The following is a 21372-nucleotide window of genomic DNA, read 5'->3' as shown; positions in this document are numbered from 1 at the left end:
GACATTTCAGGAAAGCATTTCCAAATTGTAAAGGCAGGGATGGGAAGGGACACATATGAGGATGAATGGGGATTACAATTTATTTTATTAAGGATGAGAAATTATTAATGTAAAATTTTAAAGTATATTAGTATATATTCCAAAGCTAACTCTAGAGAAATTAAGCAAAAGTATTTTTCTTAATATTTTTCCTGAAACATTTTATGCCATGCTATTGCTTAGATAATATATAATGTAATAGCAAAAAGTCTTTTCCAAAATTAAATAACTTTAAATTGTATTTAAAAATTCTTTAAAACCTTTGTAACCTATGTAATTCATTGTGAATTGTTAATTATTTTAATGATAGGTAGTTACTTTGATTTCTCTGAAGTAGCATGATCTTGAGGAAGTCAGAGTCAGTATTCACACATGTCCCAACAGGGCTTCTTTAGACTATTTGGAATATATTCTTTGCCTGCAAGACCTGTTAACTCTTCAAGGTTTTCTGTATCTTTTCAAATTGGAACCACTAGAAACACCAGCTTCTTAGTTATACCTTAGATATGCTACACCATTTTGATGTAGTTAGGTTTGATTACTACAAGATTGATCCCAACTATTAATACATTAAAATGGTATTGCATATCTAAGGTATAACTAAGAGTATCAGGAACAGTTCCCATGAACTTGAATAGACAGTAATTTGACAAAATTGGTTGCATACTTAAGGTATAACTAAGAGTATCGGGAACAGTTCCCATGGACTTTAATAGACAGTAATTTGACAAAATTTGAAGCTTGTTCATTATGCAAACTGACTTTGAGATGTTATATAGCATCTTAGAGATTTGTACATTAGTATGCTATTCTCAGCTGGTAGATCTATTAATTCAGCTTAATCATTAAAAAATCTCATTGTTTTATCATCATCAAGTTGATAGGGGACACTAACATTAAGGAGCCCTCAATATAACAACATAGTTTGTTCATAAAAGCAATATTGAACTTTAGTTTCAAATCTTCACTCAACTGTACTTCCCCTAACCAGGTCCTTGCATTTCTCTATTAATCAAAGTTCTTGTCTTCTGATAACTGAATACCCCACCATTTGAGAATGAGAATGGCTTCTCATTTTTATAGACATGATTTCTCATGAGTTTGCACTACAGTTTCTTTCACGGTATTATTTGGAGCAGTGCCTTTTAAATTGGTTTAATTAGTGAAGTTAAGTTAACTGAAAATTTTGCCTCTAGTACAGTGGTTTTTAAAATTTGAGAAGGGGATAGTTATGTACCCTTTTGACAGTATGTTGGAAGCTATGGATAATCTCTAGAAATATCCACTTGGCACTCAAAATTCTATGAATTGTTGCTGCTTTGGGCTATTAGATAAATTCATGCATTATCCCCTCTTTAATTCGTAGAAAGTTTTTGCTCATGTTCTTCCTAGTATTGTGAATTTAATATTTGCTAAAATTTGTATAAACTGTTGTCCTCACTGTTTATATATACACAATTTGTTTTTTTGAAATGTTTTAAAAAGAATGTGAAGCAAGCCATTTTAAGCATTATACTTATATTTACAGTTGAAACTACAAATGAAAACAGCAGTGCAGTGGCTCGCACCCGTAATCCCAACACTTTGAAAGGCCAAGGCAGGAGGTTTTCTTGAACCTAGGAGTTCAGGACCAGGCTAGGCAATGTAGCAAAACCCCATCTTTGCAAATAAAAAGATTAACCACTGTGGTGGCACATGCGTCTCTGCTATTCAGGAGGCTGAGGCAGGAGGATCACTTGAGCCCAGGAGTTTGAGGCTGCAGTGAGCTATGATTGCACCACTGCACCTCAGCCTGGGTAACAGAGGGAGACCCTGTCTCAAAAATAAAAAAAAACACAGCAGCAGCCTTCACAAGAATGTTATTTCCAAAGGAATATTCATAGTTTTAGTTTAACTTAGTGGAAATAATTCACTCAGAAGCATTTTGTCACTGATCAAGCATACAAATGGTAATAAATGAAACATGACCAGGAGTAAGCAATTAGGAGTTTGTACGTCCAAGGAAATGAACTAGACAGCAAGTACTCTTTCGTTAGAATACCCTGTGTATAGTCAGGGAAAGTGAGAATTAAAATGATTCTTCAAAGTACATGAATTTCAATTAGGTAAAACTGAAGTTGTCTTACCTGTCCCTTTAGTTCATTCATTTATTGATTCATTCATTGACATATACTTTCTTCAGACTTGGGATATTGATTGTCCTGTGTTTTATATACTTCCTCTAAAAAAGGTGGTGGGGCCTGGCAGTTACTGGAAGGCAGTTGTTGGTGTGTAATTAAATCATCACAATTTTAGAGACTTTATGTAAGAATATGTGCATCTTAGAATTGCTGAAATTTTGTAGTATTTATTAGTATCTGCCATGCAGTAGGCATTTTTCTAGGCCCTGAGTATACAGCCATGAATAAAACAAATATCTCTGCCTAATTTTCACATGTTCACATGGGGAGACAGTTCACAAGACAACTAGATGAAATGTGTAGTGTGTTGGCGATACATGTTTAAAAAAAATGAGTGGAGAAGGGAAATCAGAAATATTGGGGGTGTCAATATTGGATTTCTGTCAAGTATGGAGGAGCAACCCAAGACATTTCTTAAGCAAAACCACAAAAATGATAGGCTATCCTTATGATGGGTAACACTTTTTGTGCCATATTGGCTATTAGCACTTGAAAATATTAAAATAAGTTAATATTTTAACAAGTTTATCCTATTTTACAGCCAAAGAACCCTCAGGACAAAAAAGTTAAGCAGTTTACCCAGAGTCTCACTCTGGCTCCAGTCTTATTCTGGCTTCAGAGACCATGCTTTAACCACTGCATTGTATGTTACCTGTTACAAAAGTTCAGTTTACATAGCTTGTAAAAGAGTTGCACTATGAAGAACGAGGTATCTGTGTTCCCTCTTCTCAATAGTAATTTTTGATAGGGAAAAAAATTTTTGGAATTACATGGTGAAAAAAATTTTGGTTTAAGGTTCTGCTTATCAATTTGTTCTTTATTTAAAAAATATACCCTGGCCAGGTATGGTGGCTCACACCTGTAATCCTAGCATTTTGGGAGGCTGAGGTGGGAGGATCGTTTGAACCCAGGAATTTGAGACCAGCCTGGGCAACATTAAAAAAGGAAAAAATGAGCCAGGAGTGGTGGCACATGCCTGTGGTCCCAGCTACTCAGGAGGCTGAGGTGGGAGGATCGCTTGAGTGTGGGAGGATCGCTTGAGTGTGGGAGGATCGCCTGAGTCAAGGCTGCAGTGATCCATGTGTGATCCCACAAAAGAGTGAGACCCTGTCTCAAGAACAAAAAGTGCGCCCTATTCAAGAAATTGTATTTATGTGATTCCTGTTTGTCTTGCCCATTTATCACTTGTTTTCTAACAATATGTTTTGAAGAATATCATATGCATACTGGTCAATAGGAAGTGTTTTGAGCAGATATAATTTTCATATTAAAAACTTCCCAGTGGTTCTGATTAACCATCCTAACTCCTAAAGAAATTGGAACTGTAAATTTCAAAGTGACCTGGAATTGAGGCTTGTAACTTCATATTTTTGGCTCCGTTAGAGAAAGCATCTGTCTTACAGTCCTCAGAATCCAAGAATGCACTTTTATACCAAAATAACCTGCTTATAACATCCTAACTGCATAAAATTACCTTCACAGTTTTTTTTTCTTCTGTATCTTTGTTGTTTTCCTGCATTGACTTTCTTATTCATATTCTGAATCACATTCCTTGATCCTTATATTTTTACACTAGCTTTTGGTATATCTTTCATCTCATTGTGGTCGTATGTTATATTTTATACTGGATGGTAGACTTTTGGATAATAGGGTTTCTGGTATACAGGCCTCCAGCCCTAGGATCATGTTTGTTATTTAGAGTTCTACATTAAAAAAGGAATTCATTTTTATAAATGAATTCATAAAAATTAAAGGCAGGTGCCAAGTGGTATTCTGTAAGAGGCATGGCTTCATGGACTTGTAAAGGGCAAGAAAGCAAATGAGACACTAAGCTTTTAAGTGGTGGTTGCTGAAATTAGGTCCAGGAGTTTCTCCTGAGCTTTAGGTTTGAAAGCCCAAAACACACACAACCCACAGTGTTTAACTGGTTGCTTGTCAGTCTCCCCCACCAAACTGTGAGCTCTTTGAGGGCAAGTGGTAGGGAAAGGCATCCTGAGTCATTTCCCTTTGTATGCCTAGTGCACAGTGACGTAGTAGGCATTTGGGAAAGAATGTGTAAGTTTGACTTTAGAACAGTGTCTCTTAAATTTGCAGTTAGGGACGGGATCACCTCCTCTTTTGAAAATTGAGAAAATCATGAGAATACTGGATTGTTTCCCAAGAAGAATAAACATAAACATAAATTTTTATGTACTTTCTTGGTCTGCACATTTTCCGGTGTCCCTCACTTAGAAAAGTCAGTTTGGCTGCTGCTATAGGTCCACCATGATACAGACTGTGTTACTCTGTTTGCGCATTGCTATAAAGAAATACCTGAGGCAGGGTAATTTATAAAGAAAAGAGGTTTAATTGGCCTCATGGTTCTGCAGGGCTGTACAGGAAGCATGGCATCAGCATCTGCTTGGCTTCTGGTGAGTCCTCAGGGAGATTTTACTCATGGCAGAAGGTAAAGTGGAAGCAGGCACATCATATGGTGAGAGAGGGAGCAAGAGAAACAAGGGGGAGGTCCCAGACTCTTTTAAACAGCCAGATCTCATGTGAACTAACTGAGCAAGAACTCACTTATCACCAAGGGGATGGTGCTAAACTGTCCATGAGAAATCTGCCCCCATGATCTAATCACCTCCCACTAGACCCCACCTCCAACATTTGGAATCACATTTCAGCATGAAATTTGGAGGGAACAGACATCCAAACCATATTATTCCACCCCTGCCCCCCCCAAATCTCGTGTTTTTCTCACATTTCAAAATACAGTCATGCTTTCTCAACAGTGTCCCAAAGTTTTAACTAATACCAGTATTAATTCAAAAGTTCAAAGTCCAAAATCTCATCTGGAGATGAGTTCCTTCCATTTATGAGCCTGTGAGATCAAAAACAAGCTATTTACTCCAAGATGCAGTCGTGGTACAGGCATTGGGTTTACCTTCCCATTTCAAAAGGGAAAAATCAGCCAAAAGAAAGGAGTGGTAGACCACACAAGTCTGAAACCCAACAGGACAGTCATTAGAGTTCCAAAACAATCTTCTTTGACTGCATATTCTGCGTCTAGGGCACACTGATAGAAAGGGTGAAGTCCCAAGACCTTGGGCAGCTCCGCCTCTGTGGCTTTATAAGGTAGGTGCAGCCCCTGTGGCTACTCTTAGGTTGTAGTTGAGTGATTGAGGCTTTCTAGGCTTAGGATGCAAACTGCCAGTGGCTCCACCGTTCTAGGATCTAGAAAACAATGGCCCCCTTCCCACAGCTCCACTAAGCAGTGCCCTAGTGGGGGGACTTTCTGGGGGTTCCAACCCTACAATTCCCCTTGGCACTGCCCTAGTGGAGTTTCACTATGGGGGCTCTGCCCCTAGACAGGCTTCTCTTGTGGCACCAAGCCTTTCTGATATTTCCTTTGAAATCTAGGGGAAAACTGCCAACCCTCCTCCACACTTGAATTCTGAGTATTTGCAAATTTAATACCACATAGGAACTACCAAGGCTTATGGCTTGCACCCTCCAGAGCTGTGGCCCAAGCTGTTCCTGGGCCCCTTTGAGCCGAGGCTGGAGCCAGAGCAGCCAGGATGCAGGGAGCAGTCTCCTGAAGCTGAGCGGGACAGCTGCACCCTGGGCCTAGCCCTTGAAAGCATTCTTTCCGCCTAGGCTGCTGGGCCTGTGATGGGAGGGGCTGTCCCAAAGATCTCTGAAATGCCTTTGAGGCCTTTTTCTCATTGCCTTATCTATTAGCACTCAGCTCTCTTTTAGTCATGCTAATCTCTCTAGAAAGTGATTGCACCACAGCCCACTTGTTTTCCTTCTCTACCACAGGGCCAGGCTGCACATTTTCCAGACTTTACCCTCTGCTTTGCTTTTAATTATAAGTTCCAACTTCAGGTCATTCCTTTGCTCCTGCTAATAGTAGGCTGTTAGAATCAGCCATGCCATTCTTGAATGTTTTGCTGCTGAGAACCGTCTTGTGCTAGATACCCTAGGTCATTACTCTTAAGTTCAAACTTCCACAGATCCCTCAGGCATGGACACAATACAGCCAAGTTCTTTGCTAAGGCCTAACAAGGGTGACCCTTGTTGCAGTTCCCAGTAAGTTTCTCATTTCCATCTGAGAACTTGTCAGCTTGGACTTCAGTGTTTATATCTCTATCAGCATTTTGGTCAGAACCATTTAACCAGTCTTTAAGAAGTTTCCAGACTTTCCCTCATTTCCCTGTCTTCTTCTAAGCCCTCCAAACTCTTCCAGCCTCTGCCTGTTACCCAGCTACAAAGCCACTTCCACTTTTTAAGGTATCTTTATAGCAGTGCCCCACACTTCAGTACCAATTTTCTGTGTGTGTTCATTTTTGTGTTGTTATAAAGAAATACTTGAGACTGGGTAATTTATAAAGAAAAGAGATTTAATGAGCTCACAGTTCTGCGGGCTATACAGGTAGCATGGCACTGGCATCTGCCTGGCTTCTAGGGATGTCTCAGAGTGCTTTTACTCATGGCAGAAGGTGAAGCAGGAGCAGGCACGTTACATGATGAGAGCGAGAGTGAGAGAAGGAGGAGTTCCCAGACTCTTAACCAGATCTGGCATGAACCTACTGAGCAAGAACTCTCTTATTACCAAGGGGATGATGCTGAACCATTCATGAAGGATTCGCCCCCATGATCCAATTACCCCACTAGGACCCTCCTCCAACATTTGTAATCACATTTCAACATGAGATTTGGAAGGGATAAACATCCTTACCATATCACAGACATACATACATGTACATGTAATATAAACACAGACACACATATACATATGATATATACACAAATACAAAATTTCTAGTACAGAATTTGATAAGACTGTAGTATGTGCTGTGTGTTAGCTGTGATTGTCGGTTAAATCTACATCCAACATTCCAGTAAATTCCCCCCACTTTATTCCTAAACTGGGACATAATTTTATTAGTGCCTGCAATTGGGATGCTACATTTTCTTGTAAAACATTAAGGTCTTAATATAAGTGACATTTTATTTCATTGTATGTTCTTTTCAAATATAAAGACAGTACTTCTGAGCTGTTATCTACTCATAGATCAAATATAGACTTTTATTTCTCCAAACAGTGATGGAGTCAGACCCCAAAAGCATGTAATTCTGAGGCTACTTTTGATGTGTTTTGGTTGTATTTTCTCTTTGTGAAGCTAACTGGGCCATAAGAAGATCAATTCCATGCATGACCTTGGCCTCATTGCCACTACACTACAATTAACTGAGCCAATTAGGCAGAAGAGTTCTCATTATATTTTCTTATAAGTTATTCCTAGTAATTTGATATCATCATTTATATTTTTAAAACTAGGACCAGTAATTTCTTTGCCAGTTCCACCAGCTTAGCTATATCTCATACTTTACTTTCTCCCTCCTTGCAGTAGAAGCCTCCTCCTGCATCTGTATTAGACAAACATTGCAGCCCTGAATTCCATGGCCTCTGGCCCCTTCGAAGGCTTACCTGTGGTATTACCCTTCATCTCCTGTATCATCAGTGTTGTCTTCTCCACTTGATCATTGTCATTAAGTCACTTGTCTTAATGTCTGTCACCTACTTTTAAAAAACAAAATGCAAATAAAACCCATTTGAACTCATCTTCACTGATTTATTTCTGCCCACTGGATCACACTCTTGGAAAAAGTTAGCTATGCTTACTGTTGCCACTTGCTCATTCCCACTCTCTGTTCAGCTCTTTTCTAATCAGACTTTCTTCCACACCATTGCAGTGGAATATTCCTTACAAGGTCATCAGCCTCTAGTGAAAGAAAGTGTTCCATTCTCTGGTCTGTTACTCATCCTTTTAACATCATTTGTCATGGTCAGCCACATCATCTTTTTAAAACCTCTTTTCGTCTCTGGGCTTCTGTGGTACTACCTGAACATGTTTTGTTTTGTTCCTCCCTCCCCTGCCTTCCTTGCCTCCCTCACTGGCTGTTTCTTCTTAGGTGCCTTGGGCTCCTCTTGCCATATTTGAACATCAGTGTTGGGTGCTCCAACGCTGTAGCCTCAGCCTAGCTCCCTTCTTGTCTACTTTAACTTTCTGAGAGCTCTCATTGGGCTTGTGGCTCCAGAATCATCTGTATATTGATGCCTCTGGCTCAGACTTCTCCTTGAGTTCTGAATATGGATAGCCAGCTGTCTACTAGACACCTACACTTGTTTTGTTTAAATCTATGAAACAGAACCATTAACTCCTCCCTCCCCTTTCCTCCTAATTCTTCAGTTCTCAAAATTGCCTGTCTTGGAATATGACTACCATCCACCCACTTAAGTGCTTGAAGACCCCTCCCCCTTGCAAACAAAAACAAACACAAAAACATTCTTTCCCTGTCATCCTACATCCAGTCCTTAAGTACGTTGTCTGATCTCCTTCCAAAATACCTGGCAAATCCACTTATCCCCTTCTGCCTCCACTTCTGAAACCCAAATTCAAGCACCATCATCTATACTTTATAAACAGCAACCTCCCAACTGGTCTTTTTCCTTCAATCTTGTTCTCTTCAATTTCCTTCAGATAGCAATTTATGTGATTTTTCTAAAATGCAGGTTAGTTACCACTACTCTGCTTTAATGGTTTTCATTGCACTTTAAGGTGAGAATGCCATTCTCCTCTCCCTAGCCCCCATGTGCTTACCTTTGGCCACTTTTTCCATTTTGACCCTCCCTTCTTTCCTCCAGGGTCACTGGGTTTTACTACAGTGGCTTTGCTTCTGGCTAGTAAATCTTCTAATCTTGTTTTGATCTCTGGGCCTTTGTATTTGCTTTTGCGCTGCTGGGAATGTTCTGCTCGAAAGTCTTCTCACCCTTGACCCCTGGAAGTTCAGACAGAAGCCAAATGTTAGCTCCTTAGAAAGGCTAATGTAGCCCACTAAGAGAGTTCTATTGGCCCTTTTTTATTGTCTTCATTGTACTTGTCTGTAGTTATTTTAATTGTCTACTGTCTACCTCCAGGATAGTATAAACTTACTGAATGTTCTTGTTCACACTGACTCCTCAGCATGTAGAACAGTCCCTAGAAGTAGTAAATATTCAGTAAATATGTATTGGGAAACAGACTATTGTTACAAAACTGTTCATTTTATTATATTTAGATTGTGTAAGTTTATTAATAGAAATTAATTGTCCCCAAAATTGAATTAATAACTATAGTGTTCAGTCAGTTTATAATTTGTGTTCCACTTATTTAACTTAAGAGTTGCCCTGTTTATGATTTATGAACTGTGTATACCTTCTCTTTTGGTTCTTCAAAACAACCTTGTAAGTTTGGCCAACTGATATTAGTGCCCTCCCTTGACCCCCAAAGAGTTAAGTGACTTGCACAAGATTTCAGTAGGTGAACTGGAACCTAGGTCTTCTGCTTCCTATACCAGATAGTTTTATTGGTATAGTGTCCTAGGTGTGTGTTTTTGTGTGTGTTAGTAGTTTAGAGGAATTATAATAGCATTTAAGACCTTTGCTTCCCATATACTCTCCAAGATACGTTTTAAAGCTATCTTTAGCTCTGTGGCTGTTCTTTTCAGTGGTAACATAAAATATTGGTCCCTGTTATAACCAATATGTTAAGAATTGGCCAATTATTTTTTAGTGGTGATAATTATCAGGTGTTACAGGTATGTCATATGCATGCAATTAATGGTAGTCTTTATACAGTGTGAGTTAGGCTGATATAACCACTATTTCCATTTTTTTTTTTCTTTTTGCTGGTAAGAGCATTCAAACACAAAACAAGACAAACCTACCCATAGACTAATCTCATCCTTATTACTGCAGTCCATTGCTGCCTTGCTTTCTATTGACTCTGTCTTAAAGATTAGAGCTCTTTGGAAGCTTTCAACTGATAAGTCTTTTTTTTTTTTCTTTTTTTTTTTCAACTGAGAAATCTAAAATACTTTCCGTATTGCCCAGTATGGACCCTGTTATAGTTGCTAGTGAGATCATTTTCTGAAATCTTTGAATCTTGTTGAATCCTTCAATGAAGTAAATAATTACTTTAAAGCTGTATGTTCATTTCTCATTATTTATTCTAATAATGTATTTATATTCCCTCTTCTACTCTTTGCCTGCCTGAGCAGTGAGATTAATAGTTAAAGCACTTAAAGCTGAGAGCTTTACAGTAATCTACTGTTTTCCTGTCTTCCTCCTTTGATGTTCTCTTGGAATAGGCTCTTGCCAAAAAAACAAATTGAAGTTAGGTTTAATATGAGAAGTCAAAAATGATGTTATCCTGGTTATCTCTGCCTTCTTCTCTAGCATTCTTTTTCTTTCTTTCTTTCTTTTTTTTCGGAAACAGAGTCTTGCTCTATCCCCCAGGCTGGAGTTCAGTGGCGTGATCTTGGCTCACTGCAACCTCAGCCTCCTGGGTTCAAGTGATTCTCATGCCTCAGCCTCCTGAGTAGCTGGGATTACAGGAACCCACCGCCATACCCGGTTAATTTTTGTGTTTTTAGTAGAGATGGGATTTTACCATGTTGGGCAGGCTGGTCTTGAACTCCCGACCTCAGGTGATCTGCCTGCCTCGGCCTCCCAACCTCAGGTGATCTGCCTGCCTCAGCCTCCCAAAGTGTTGGGATTATAGGCATGAGCCACTGTGCCTGGCTTCTCTAGCATTCTTAAACAGACAAGGAAAAATATCATTTGTCACTGCTGTCTGTACTGTTACACTCCCACAATAATGTACATGTGTACACACTTTGCATTAACTAATTGGAATATATCTGGGTTTGACAGGATCAACAAGGTCAAAGACTTACTTGGTAGGGTGAAGGAATGGCAAAATGGATGTTCATCCAACTAGCTCTGTCTTAACCTCCTCATATCTTTCTAATTCCATACTCCAGACAATAAATGTTACATCCTACAGTATACCTCCTACAGTATACCTTTTACCTTAAGTGACAATAGGTACATTCAATAGCACCACCTATTACTTCTAAGAAAGATCATCCTAAGTATCCTGTTATGTGACTTGTGAATCTTTTATCAATCGAAGTATAACAGAGACATTTTAGTAGAGAAGTTTTTAGAGCTTGTGATAGATTAACTTTTCACTGTTACTCAGCAAATGAGAGTAAAAAATCAGACTTTCACAGTTGTCCAGGGTGCAATAACTAAACCAAATCTATATCTTTATCTATATAACTGAACCAAATATATATGTATGTGTATATATGTGTGTGTGTGTATATATATACATATATATACACATATACATATATACACATATATACATATATACATATACACGTGTATATACATATATACATGTATATACGTATATGTATATTTATACACATGTATATACATATATACATGTATATACGTATATGTATATGTATATACGTGTATATATACGTATATATATACGTATGTATACATATGTGTGTATATGTGTGTGTGTGTGTATGTATCTTTATATATAAACTTCCCAGTTTTGTGGGGGCAATATCCTCAGGTCAGGGAAATGTTTAACTCCAATATGAAAACCATCAGACTGTCACAACAGTTCTGATGGCTAACATCTACAAGATGGTATAAGATAGCACGATCAGAAATAAGCAGTTCTGGCCAGGCATGGTGGCTCACATTTGTAATCCCAGCACTTTGGGAGGCTGAGGCAGGTGCATCACCTTAGGTCAGGAGTTCGAGACCAGCCTGACCAACATGGTGAAACCCTGTCACTACTAAAGATACAAAAATTAGCCAGGTGTGGTGGCATGCACCTATAGTCCCAGCTACTCGAGAAGGTGAGGTAGGAGAATCGCTTGAACCTGGGAGGCAGAGGTTGCAGTGAGCCGAGATTGTGCCACTGCACGCCAGCCTGGGTGACAGAGCAAGACTCTGTCTCAAAAAAACAAACAAGCAAAATAAAAAACAAAAAACAAAACTAAGCAGTTGGGAAAGTGAAAATTCTTAGTGCAGTCCTAACTTATCTACTTAAAGTGTTCTTTTAAAGACCTGCACATGTTTTTCAGTGATTTAAATTCTGTACACTTAAAGCATGAAAGTAAACATTTTGGTAGGGTCTTAGGAATTACAATCTAGAGTGATGAGTTGAGGTATTTTGAATAAAACTATATATTTTCATTTGTAAGAAGTAAAACTGTTCACTGAAATTTGTTTCTTTTTATTAGGTTTAAGTGGAAACCCTGCAGATTTAGAAAGAAGAGAAGCAGTGTTTGGAAAGAATTTTATACCTCCTAAAAAGCCAAAAACCTTTCTTCAATTAGTATGGGAAGCATTACAAGATGTCACTTTAATTATATTAGAAATTGCAGCCATAGTATCATTGGGCCTTTCTTTTTATCAGCCTCCAGAAGGGGATAATGCACGTAAGTAAATGGGGGGAAAAAAGACATGTCTGATGCTAGTTCAGCTAATTCATTTAGTTAATGCACAATAATAATAGCTGGCCAGCATTTATTGATGTTTGCTATGTGCTAGGCACTGTTCTAAGTACTTTAAATATATTATCTCAGATAACTTTCACAGTAACCCTATGAATTAGATTGTGTTACCTCCCTTTTACAGTGAGGCACAGAGGTTAAATAACCTATCTATATATGCTTACTATGTGTCTGGCACAGACCTATGCCATGTATATGACATGGTCTTTGCTATCACAGTTTTTAAGTTTTTTTAGAACACTATACTGTGAAACAATTTCAGTTTTTAGTTTTTGGTTTCTTTTGGAAAATGTCATTATGAAAGCAAAATTCTGTTCTCTTCCCAAATTCATTACTTGTCAAGTTCTTAAAGTGTTTTGCTATGTACACCATTTGGATAATTTCCTTGCCATTATGGAAAATGTCCTTGCCATTATAGTATAGGTTGAACATCCCTAATATGAAAATCCGAAATACTTTGAAATTCAAAATTTTTGAGTGCCGACATGATGCCACAAGTGGAAAAATTCCACACATAAGTACTTACCACAAATTTTGTCTCATATACAAGATTATTTTTTAAATATTGTATAAAATTACTTTTAAGCTGTGTGTATAAGGTGTATATGAAACATAAATTGATGTTTGGACTTGGGTCCCATCCCCAAGATATCTGATTTTATGTATATGCACTTATTCCCAAATCTGAAAAAATAAAAACATTTTTGGCCCCAAGCATTTCAGAAAAGGGATACTCAACCTGTGCAGAGTATCCTAACCAATAGAGAAATACATTATAGCGTGGTAGATTTGCTTTAACTTGTGGCTACAGATGTTTTTTTCTCCTATCTTTCCCTTTCTCTTTTAAATTTCTTTATCTGCCTTTTAAAAAATTTGTTTAAAATTAATAGTTCTGCTGGTAGATTCTGTAACTGGTAGGAAATCTAGCATGCATTTTGGTTACTATATTTAAGTAGCTATAATATAAAACAAACCAGTAGTATTTTATGTATCAAAAGGCTGATTCACCAAAATATTTTTGTGAAAGCTTCATTCCTATACCCTTTCGAGTTGTGAAGAGATACTTGCTAACTCTAAAAGTTGGGTAAGGTAATTATGTTAGTCTGTTTGCATTGCTGTATAAGAATACCTGAGACTGGCTAACTTATAAGAAAAGGTTCTGCAGGCTGTACAGGAAACGTGGTGCCAGCATCTGCTTCTGGTGAGGGCCTCAGAAAGCTTACAGTCATGGCAGAAGGCGAAGCAGGAGCAGGCAGAACACATGGAGAGAGAGGGAGCAAGAGGTGGCCTGGAGGGGCCAGGATTTTTCAAGGACCTGCTCTTGTGTGAAGTAGTCACCATGGGGAGGGCACCAAGCCATTCATGAGGGTTCCACCCCTATGATCCAAACACCTCCCCTTAGGCCCTGCTTTCAACACTAGGGATCATATTTCAGCATGAGATTTGGAGGGGAAAAACATCCAAACTCTATCAATAATTATGTAATTATTTATAAGACGTACCTAGGCTCACGTAAGACTGTATTCTTTCTCTTTAAAGAAATTTGGACACAGCATAAACCAGTTTATCTGAGATTGGTATAGATTAAGGTTTCTTAGAAGCAGCACAGCTGACATATTGAGCGACAAAATTATTTGTCGCAATATTCATTCTGCACCCCACCCCCAGTGAGGCAACCGAAAACGTCTCCAGATTTTGCTGTGTGTCCCATAGGGGGCAAAGTTGCCTCTGGTTGAAAATCACTATAGATAAGGAGAGGCTTAGACAATATTCTTGTCACTGCTGAGCTAAATTATTTTTTAAACTTTTATTTATTTTTACCAAATAAGTAGTACCTATTTTACTGTTTAAAAAAAATAATGGGGGTGGGCAAAGACAGTCCAAAGGAAATAATATTCACTGGAAATCCCACTTCTTAGAGATTCCTGCTATACCCTTTTATGTATATATCCTTTAAGATTTTAAATATGTATCCGTGTGTCTGTGTCTATGAGCACTAATATATGTAAAGGTATGATGGTGCATAGATACATGTGTTTATCTGAAAGGGGAGTCATATCATCTTAAGCAACATACAGCTGAATTTTTGTCAGTTTTCCACCTGTCTAGCTGTCACTATCAAATATTGGGTATTGGTTTTCTAGAACTGAGTTAGCAGATTAATAAAAGCTTTTTACTTTGAACATTTTAGTTTTCTTAGAAAACAAAAGAAAAAATACTTTCAAGAAGTGGAGTTTATTACCAGCAAGGTCCAGGACAATTCTTTTTGGAATTCAAACTGCTTCCTTTGTAAGATGTAGTGACAGGTCCTTTCCTAAATTTGTTAAAGGAGATACAGGTATTAAAATCCAACTGAGAAGATAATCTAGAGCTGTCGGTGTTGTAAGGCCCTTTTAAAAGAGTCAGAGTTCACTAGAAGTTCTTAATGAAACATATAAAGATTTTTTTGCTCCATGGTGAAAAGTTATTTAGTAATTGCATTTTTTATTTTTTGTTTTTATTATATATATAAAATAAAATATGTATATTGAGACAGATATATATATAAAATATATATAGAGAGACTATATAGAGAGAGAGAGACAGAGTCTCATTTTGTCGCCCAGGCTGGAGTGCAGTGGCGCTATCTCGGCTCACTGCAACCTCCATCTCCAAGGTTCAAGCGATTCTGCTGCCTCAGCCTCCTGAGTAGCTGGGACTATAGGCATGCGCCACCATGCCTGGCTTATTTTTGTATTTTTAGTAGACACGGGGTTTCACCATGTTGGCCAGGCTGGTCTCAAACCCCTGACCTCAGGTTATCTGCCCGCCTCGGCCTCCCAAAGTGCTCAGATTATAGGCGTGAGCCACTGTGACCAGCCTTGCATTTTTAAAAATCATTTATTAGTACACTACATGTATCTTTTTGTCTCGTTACATCTCAACACTGAGGTGTGGTAACTTGCTTAAAAGGAATCTATTTGTAAATCTACAGTCATAGAAATCTAAATGATCAAAATGTCTTCCTAATATTACTTGATGTGAAAATATGTGCTATAGCCCAAACCATAAATAAATCTAGAGTTACTGGTATCTGCACTTAACAGGAGTTCTCAAACTTTTTGGTCTCGAGACCTCTTTAAACTCTTCAAGTATTGAGGACTCCAAAGAGCTTTTGATTATGTGAATTATTCCTATAAATATTTAGTATATTCTAAATTAAAATGGAAAAATTTTTGAATATTAATGTGTTCTCACCACAAAAGTAACTATATGAGGTGATGGATATGTTAACTGATTGTGGCAATCTTTTCACAGCATATACATATATCAAAATACTTTGCTGTATATCCTAAATATATGTAGTTTTATCAATCATACTGCAGTAAAGCTGGATAAAATATTTATCAGTGCATTTTTAAATAATAATCTATTGTATATTCACATAGATAGCATTTTGATGAAAAATGTTCCCCCAATAATGAATTTTTAAATGAAATAATAGAGTGGTGTTATATCTCTTTAATGCCCAGCTTAATTGAAGATAGCTCGGTTCTCCTGTCTGCTTCTGTATTTATTATGTCACATTATCACATGCAGTGTAATCTTTGGAAAATTATGTTACACATTAATGAAATATGAGACCAATAATTATGTCTTCAAATTATGAAAATAGGAATCCCTCTCAGGTTTCACGACAGCACTTTGAGAACTACTTCTCTGTACTGTTAATGTACAAACTTGGTACATCACCCAATGAATAGCTCAGCTAGGAGGTTTTAAAATGGAATATTTGCCTTGTGGTAGAGAGTATTGACTGAGTTTAGATTGTGCATGTCTCTCAGTTGAATATATTTACAAGAGAATACCTTTGATAATACAGGTTTTTATTATTATATTTGAGCTTGGACTTTACTGAAAACATTGTTAAAATTTTTTATATATTTATACATATATATAACTGTAAGCTATAGTCATTTTGTAACTTTGATCCTTTTTCCCCATAACTTCTCTAAAAATTTGTAATCATTGTCAGTAGGAAAGGATTTATATTTTGTACTGTTTCAAGATTATTTTGGTCTTATCTGTATGATGTAGAGTAGAACTATATATGAAATGATATATGTCATTAATTTGCTTCAAGTTCTCTTTTGAAATATTCAGTAGTTTAGTGATGGATATCCATGTCAGATTCAGAGCTGAAAATTGTATAATTGTCCGTAATTCTTTCCCCTCCTTAACCTCTGTTGTGTTGGTCTTAAACTTTTTTGGTTATTTACTCTATCAGGAAAAAAATGAGCACATACCTCCAAGTGATGCATTTATTAATTATATTTATAACTATATAATTTGTATATTTTCAGCATATAGAAAAAATAGAAATTGAAAGTAAAAGATAAAGCTGGGCACAGTGGCTCATGCCTGTAATCCCAGCACTTTGGGAGGCTGAGATGGGAGGATTGCTTGAGGCCAGGAGTTCAAGGCCAATCTGGGCAATGTGGCGAGATCCCATCTCTACAGAAAATTTTAAAATGAGCTGGGCGTGGTGGCATGCGCCTTGTGGTCTAAGCTACTTGGGAGGCTGAGGTGGGAAGATTGCTTGAGCCTGCAGTGAGCCACATTGGCACCACTGCACTCCAGCATGAGCAACAAAGTGAGACTCTGTCTCAAAAAAAAAAAAAAAATTAAAATTTAATGTTTGCTTTCTTCTTGTAGCCATAAAACATTATTGTTAACCTGATTTAGGTCTAAGTTTAATTTCAGAAGTTGGCTTTAATGTCTCACAGCTAAAAGAAACACAACATTATATAAGTCCAAGTGGGAAAAGTGTAGTTACTAAATCATACTCATTTTCATGATACCTACCCACCAGTTATGCAAAGGTATTTGTTAAAATATGACTGGTAAATTCCATTGTCTGATGTCAATCTGTTGTTTTTATATGCTGTTATAAAGTATTGCATTTTTTGTGTAATAAATGACATCAAAACCCAGTAAAATGCTTCACTTGGATAATATGTTAGCTGTGTTTCCAAGTTGGTGAAAGTGGTCAGCATGGTGTTCTGTCATCTGATTCTGAGTCCAGAGTTGCTCTAATTCAGAGTTAATCTCCTGTCTTCTGGCTAGAGGGAGGAATGGAGCGGGGAGAGTCATTCTTACAGCCTTGACTGTTAAACAGAATGTAAATCATAAAATCACTTTAACTGATTATTATACACAATGACACATGGTGATTTCTTGAGCTTGAAAATAATTAAAATAGAAATTCTGGTATTTGGGTCGGAGGGGGTTCTGTTGGATTATCCTGCTTGTACCTCACAGTTGAATCCTGCTGGTGGTTCTCAGGATATTTTTTGTAACTGTTCATGTCAAGTCTTCCATTTCATCCCCAATTGATCTTCATTCCCTGTCTTCCCTCCCAGATTGCTTTTTAGTCAGCACCCTCACACCTCAGATTTTTTCTTCAGTCTGTGCTCACCATGCTAGAACACGCTTTAGTCATTTCTAGTGTCATTTATTTACTCATTCTTTTCTTCTGAATAATCCTCCTGCTTTGTCTGTTAGAGAGAACCAATGGCTTTCAGACATTTCAATTCAATTCAAAAAGAAATAACTTCACATAGCAACCCAGAAGCCTGTATTCCTTCATGCGAATTTATAAGTAATCAGCGTCTCAGGAAATAATACTTATCCTTACTACATACATATCCTTTGTATTTTGTTTTGTTCCATTTTTCAGAATGCTGGTCATGAGCCACTGAATTGATTTTGGACTCACAACTAGATTACAGCCCGAAATCAAAAAGCACTGTTCTGTTATTCTTCACCATTATTGACTATAGAGTTTTGGCTCATTCTCTCCCCCCTCCCCACCTCCCACCCCACATCCTTTTCTGATCTCTATTCTGCCATTTGTACTGACTTTAATCTCTCCCTGGATTTTTTTTTTCTTAGATGGCTGGTTCTCTACCAACATTTGGTAGCTCAAATGTCATGCATACCTTAATGGGGCCTTCTCTGCTCACTGAACCTCAGTTATCCCTCTTTTTTCATTAGCACATCACTATGTTTTTCTTCATGGTACTTGTTGATATGTGAAATTAATTATTTGTGTATTATTATCTGAATTCTTCATGTACCGTCCCCAGTCTGAGTATGGATTCCATGAGGAGAGAGAGCTTGTGTGTCTTACTGCTGTATTTCTAGGCCCTAAAATAGTATCTGGCACCTAGCAGGTGCTCAAATGGTTGGAATAACAAGTAGCAGTTTGCTTAACTTTTCATGTTATAAAAGCCAAGTTTTGATCATATTTCAGTAAAAATGACATAGTAAATAAGCATGATTCATGGGTTTCACATAATACTAACTTTTCATGTATATCTTGTCTATCATATGTAATAATTAATATGGTTAGCTCTTGGTTGAGTGTGAAGAAAGCCTTAGCCACTGCTGTACCTACTTTAACAGTATCCTCACATATAATCCTCACAATAACTCTGGAATAGCTGGTGGTATCATAATTTGACGATGAAGAAACCAAGTTTCAAAAATTAAGTAACTTGCCTTAGGACTGATATTTCATCTCCTTCAGTGTCCTTACTCTTAACTAGTACCCTACCTAGACTGCCTCCCTCTCCTGAGATTAAGAATTGCAGAAGCAGGGAACTTGAAAGTGACGTAGAGTTCTTATGGAATGCTTTGAATTTAATAAAGTATTTATTGCTATAAGTAAAATTGATAAAGTAAACATAATTAACACAAAAATATGATTTAGACGTTCTATATGTATGTTGTCATCAATTCAGAATCTTTTTGATAAGCATTTTCTTTCTTTCCAAATAGTTTGTGGAGAAGTTTCTGTTGGGGAGGAAGAAGGTGAAGGTGAAACTGGTTGGATTGAAGGAGCTGCAATCCTCTTGTCTGTAGTGTGTGTGGTGTTAGTAACAGCTTTCAATGACTGGAGTAAGGAAAAACAGTTTAGAGGTTTGCAGAGCCGAATTGAACAAGAACAGAAGTTCACTGTCATCAGGGGTGGTCAGGTCATTCAGATACCTGTAGCTGACATTACTGTTGGAGATATTGCTCAAGTGAAATATGGTAAGTAAGTAAAAAGAGCAGTACATCTGACACTAAACATAAAATTACTGTAATCTTGTTTATAGTTTAGTATATCATGCTTTTTATTTTAGGTGATCTTCTTCCAGCTGACGGCATACTTATTCAAGGCAACGATCTTAAAATTGATGAAAGCTCATTGACTGGTGAATCAGATCATGTTAAAAAGTCTTTAGATAAGGATCCCTTACTTCTATCAGGTAAAAATTTCATTTATATCTTTGAACACTTTCCTCTTTCGCAACTATGTACCATTGTCAGCAAACACCATTTTCCTAAGAGTCAATAATATAAAGAGGAATCTGTATTTTATGCTACCTTCTACCGTTGTAATCCTTGGAGACTTTTTTTGGTAAGCTGACAAAAACATTAGAAATCTTTGAATGCAGAGCTATATTTTACAAATGAGGGACCAGAGTCCAAAAAATCAAGAGATTTGAGATTCAGCATTCATGCTAGTGTAATGATAAAACTGAAATATAGGCCTAATGATATCTCTTGAGTTGGTCTGTTATTCTGTATCATGACTATTTTTAATGCCTATTGAAGTATAAAATTAAAGAATGAATATATGTTTAAAGCAAATTAATGAATTCTCTGTGATGCTCTACAAAGGACAGGTTGTTTTTTCTTAAGAACTGGTAAAATCCTTAAAGGTTACCTAATCCAACTCCTTTAACTGCTGAAGAATGAGTTTGAGATATAAACTATTTAGTATTATATGACTAACCAAGAGTAGGTCTAGCAGTCACACCTCCATCTAGTCAGAATTGAATTTGCAAATGGTTAAGATATGTTCTGGGATTGGAGAAGGGAAGGATAGGTGAGGATACTGTTTGAAATGGAGGGTGACGGCTTGGGAGGCTCTTGTAGTAACCTCATTGTGATAGCTTGAACTAAGTTGAACTAAGTAAATATGAAATGGAAGGGGTGGTGGGAAAAATTACAAGTTCACTTCCAAAACACTGAATGAGAGAAAGCTATAGTATCACAAATTGACCCCCAAGTCATATTAATTATTCTAACTTTTAGGTTCTGGGGTTCCTATTCTTATTTTCCCAGTATTCTATATGGAATTTATGAAATTGTCTATCAGAACTGTACTTGTCAGATTGAATTTATACTAGAGTTTTGGGAAAGCCAAATGTAGCCTTCTACATGTAGTCTTCTGTCATTGTCAGGTGTTGATAGATTGCCAACATTTTATACATTGTCAGATGATTGCTGCTGAAACCAGAGTCAAACCTGTGATATCCACAAGGGTCAGTTAAGTTAGAATCACAACTTTAGAGCAAAACCTAAGTTTAACCATAACTTTTTAAGATTTATAAATGCATGCCAAAAGAAGCTTATTGCAAAGAACCAGACACATTTATATTGGCCAGAAAATCTTATTGCAAAAAAATCAGAGTAATTACATTTATAAACACCATTATAAATAGGATAAAAGTTCCAATTCTAATATAGACTTAATATTTCATCAAAAAAAAAAATCTTGAGATGTGTATACCTTCAGTATCCTGTGCCACTTAGAACATTAGGAGATATACGTAATGCTAAATAACGAGTTAATGGGTGCAGCACACCAACATGGCACATGTATACATATGTAACAAACCTACACATTGTGCACATGTAC

At 37.2% G+C, this 21372-nt stretch overlaps 1 protein-coding gene across 6 annotated transcripts in view; it reads left to right on the top strand.

Annotated features, from left to right (window-relative positions):
- Positions 1–21372, top strand: part of ATP2B1 (ATPase plasma membrane Ca2+ transporting 1) — a 78628-nt gene that overhangs the window by 11890 nt on the left and 45366 nt on the right. For all 6 annotated transcript variants that reach the window (XM_055357916.2, XM_055357914.2, XM_063694205.1 and 3 more), the window contains exons 3-5: positions 12366–12563; positions 19461–19715; positions 19808–19933. In XM_055357916.2, coding sequence (XP_055213891.1) covers positions 12366–12563; positions 19461–19715; positions 19808–19933 — 579 coding nt within the window. The remainder of the gene's footprint in view (positions 1–12365; positions 12564–19460; positions 19716–19807; positions 19934–21372) is intronic.

The sequence above is a fragment of the Gorilla gorilla genome, chromosome 10, assembly GCF_029281585.2.
Source record: "Gorilla gorilla gorilla isolate KB3781 chromosome 10, NHGRI_mGorGor1-v2.1_pri, whole genome shotgun sequence".
NCBI classification, from domain to species: domain Eukaryota; kingdom Metazoa; phylum Chordata; class Mammalia; order Primates; family Hominidae; genus Gorilla; species Gorilla gorilla.
The sequence above is the reverse complement of the archived record's forward strand: the minus strand, read 5'-3'. Positions and strand labels throughout refer to the sequence as shown.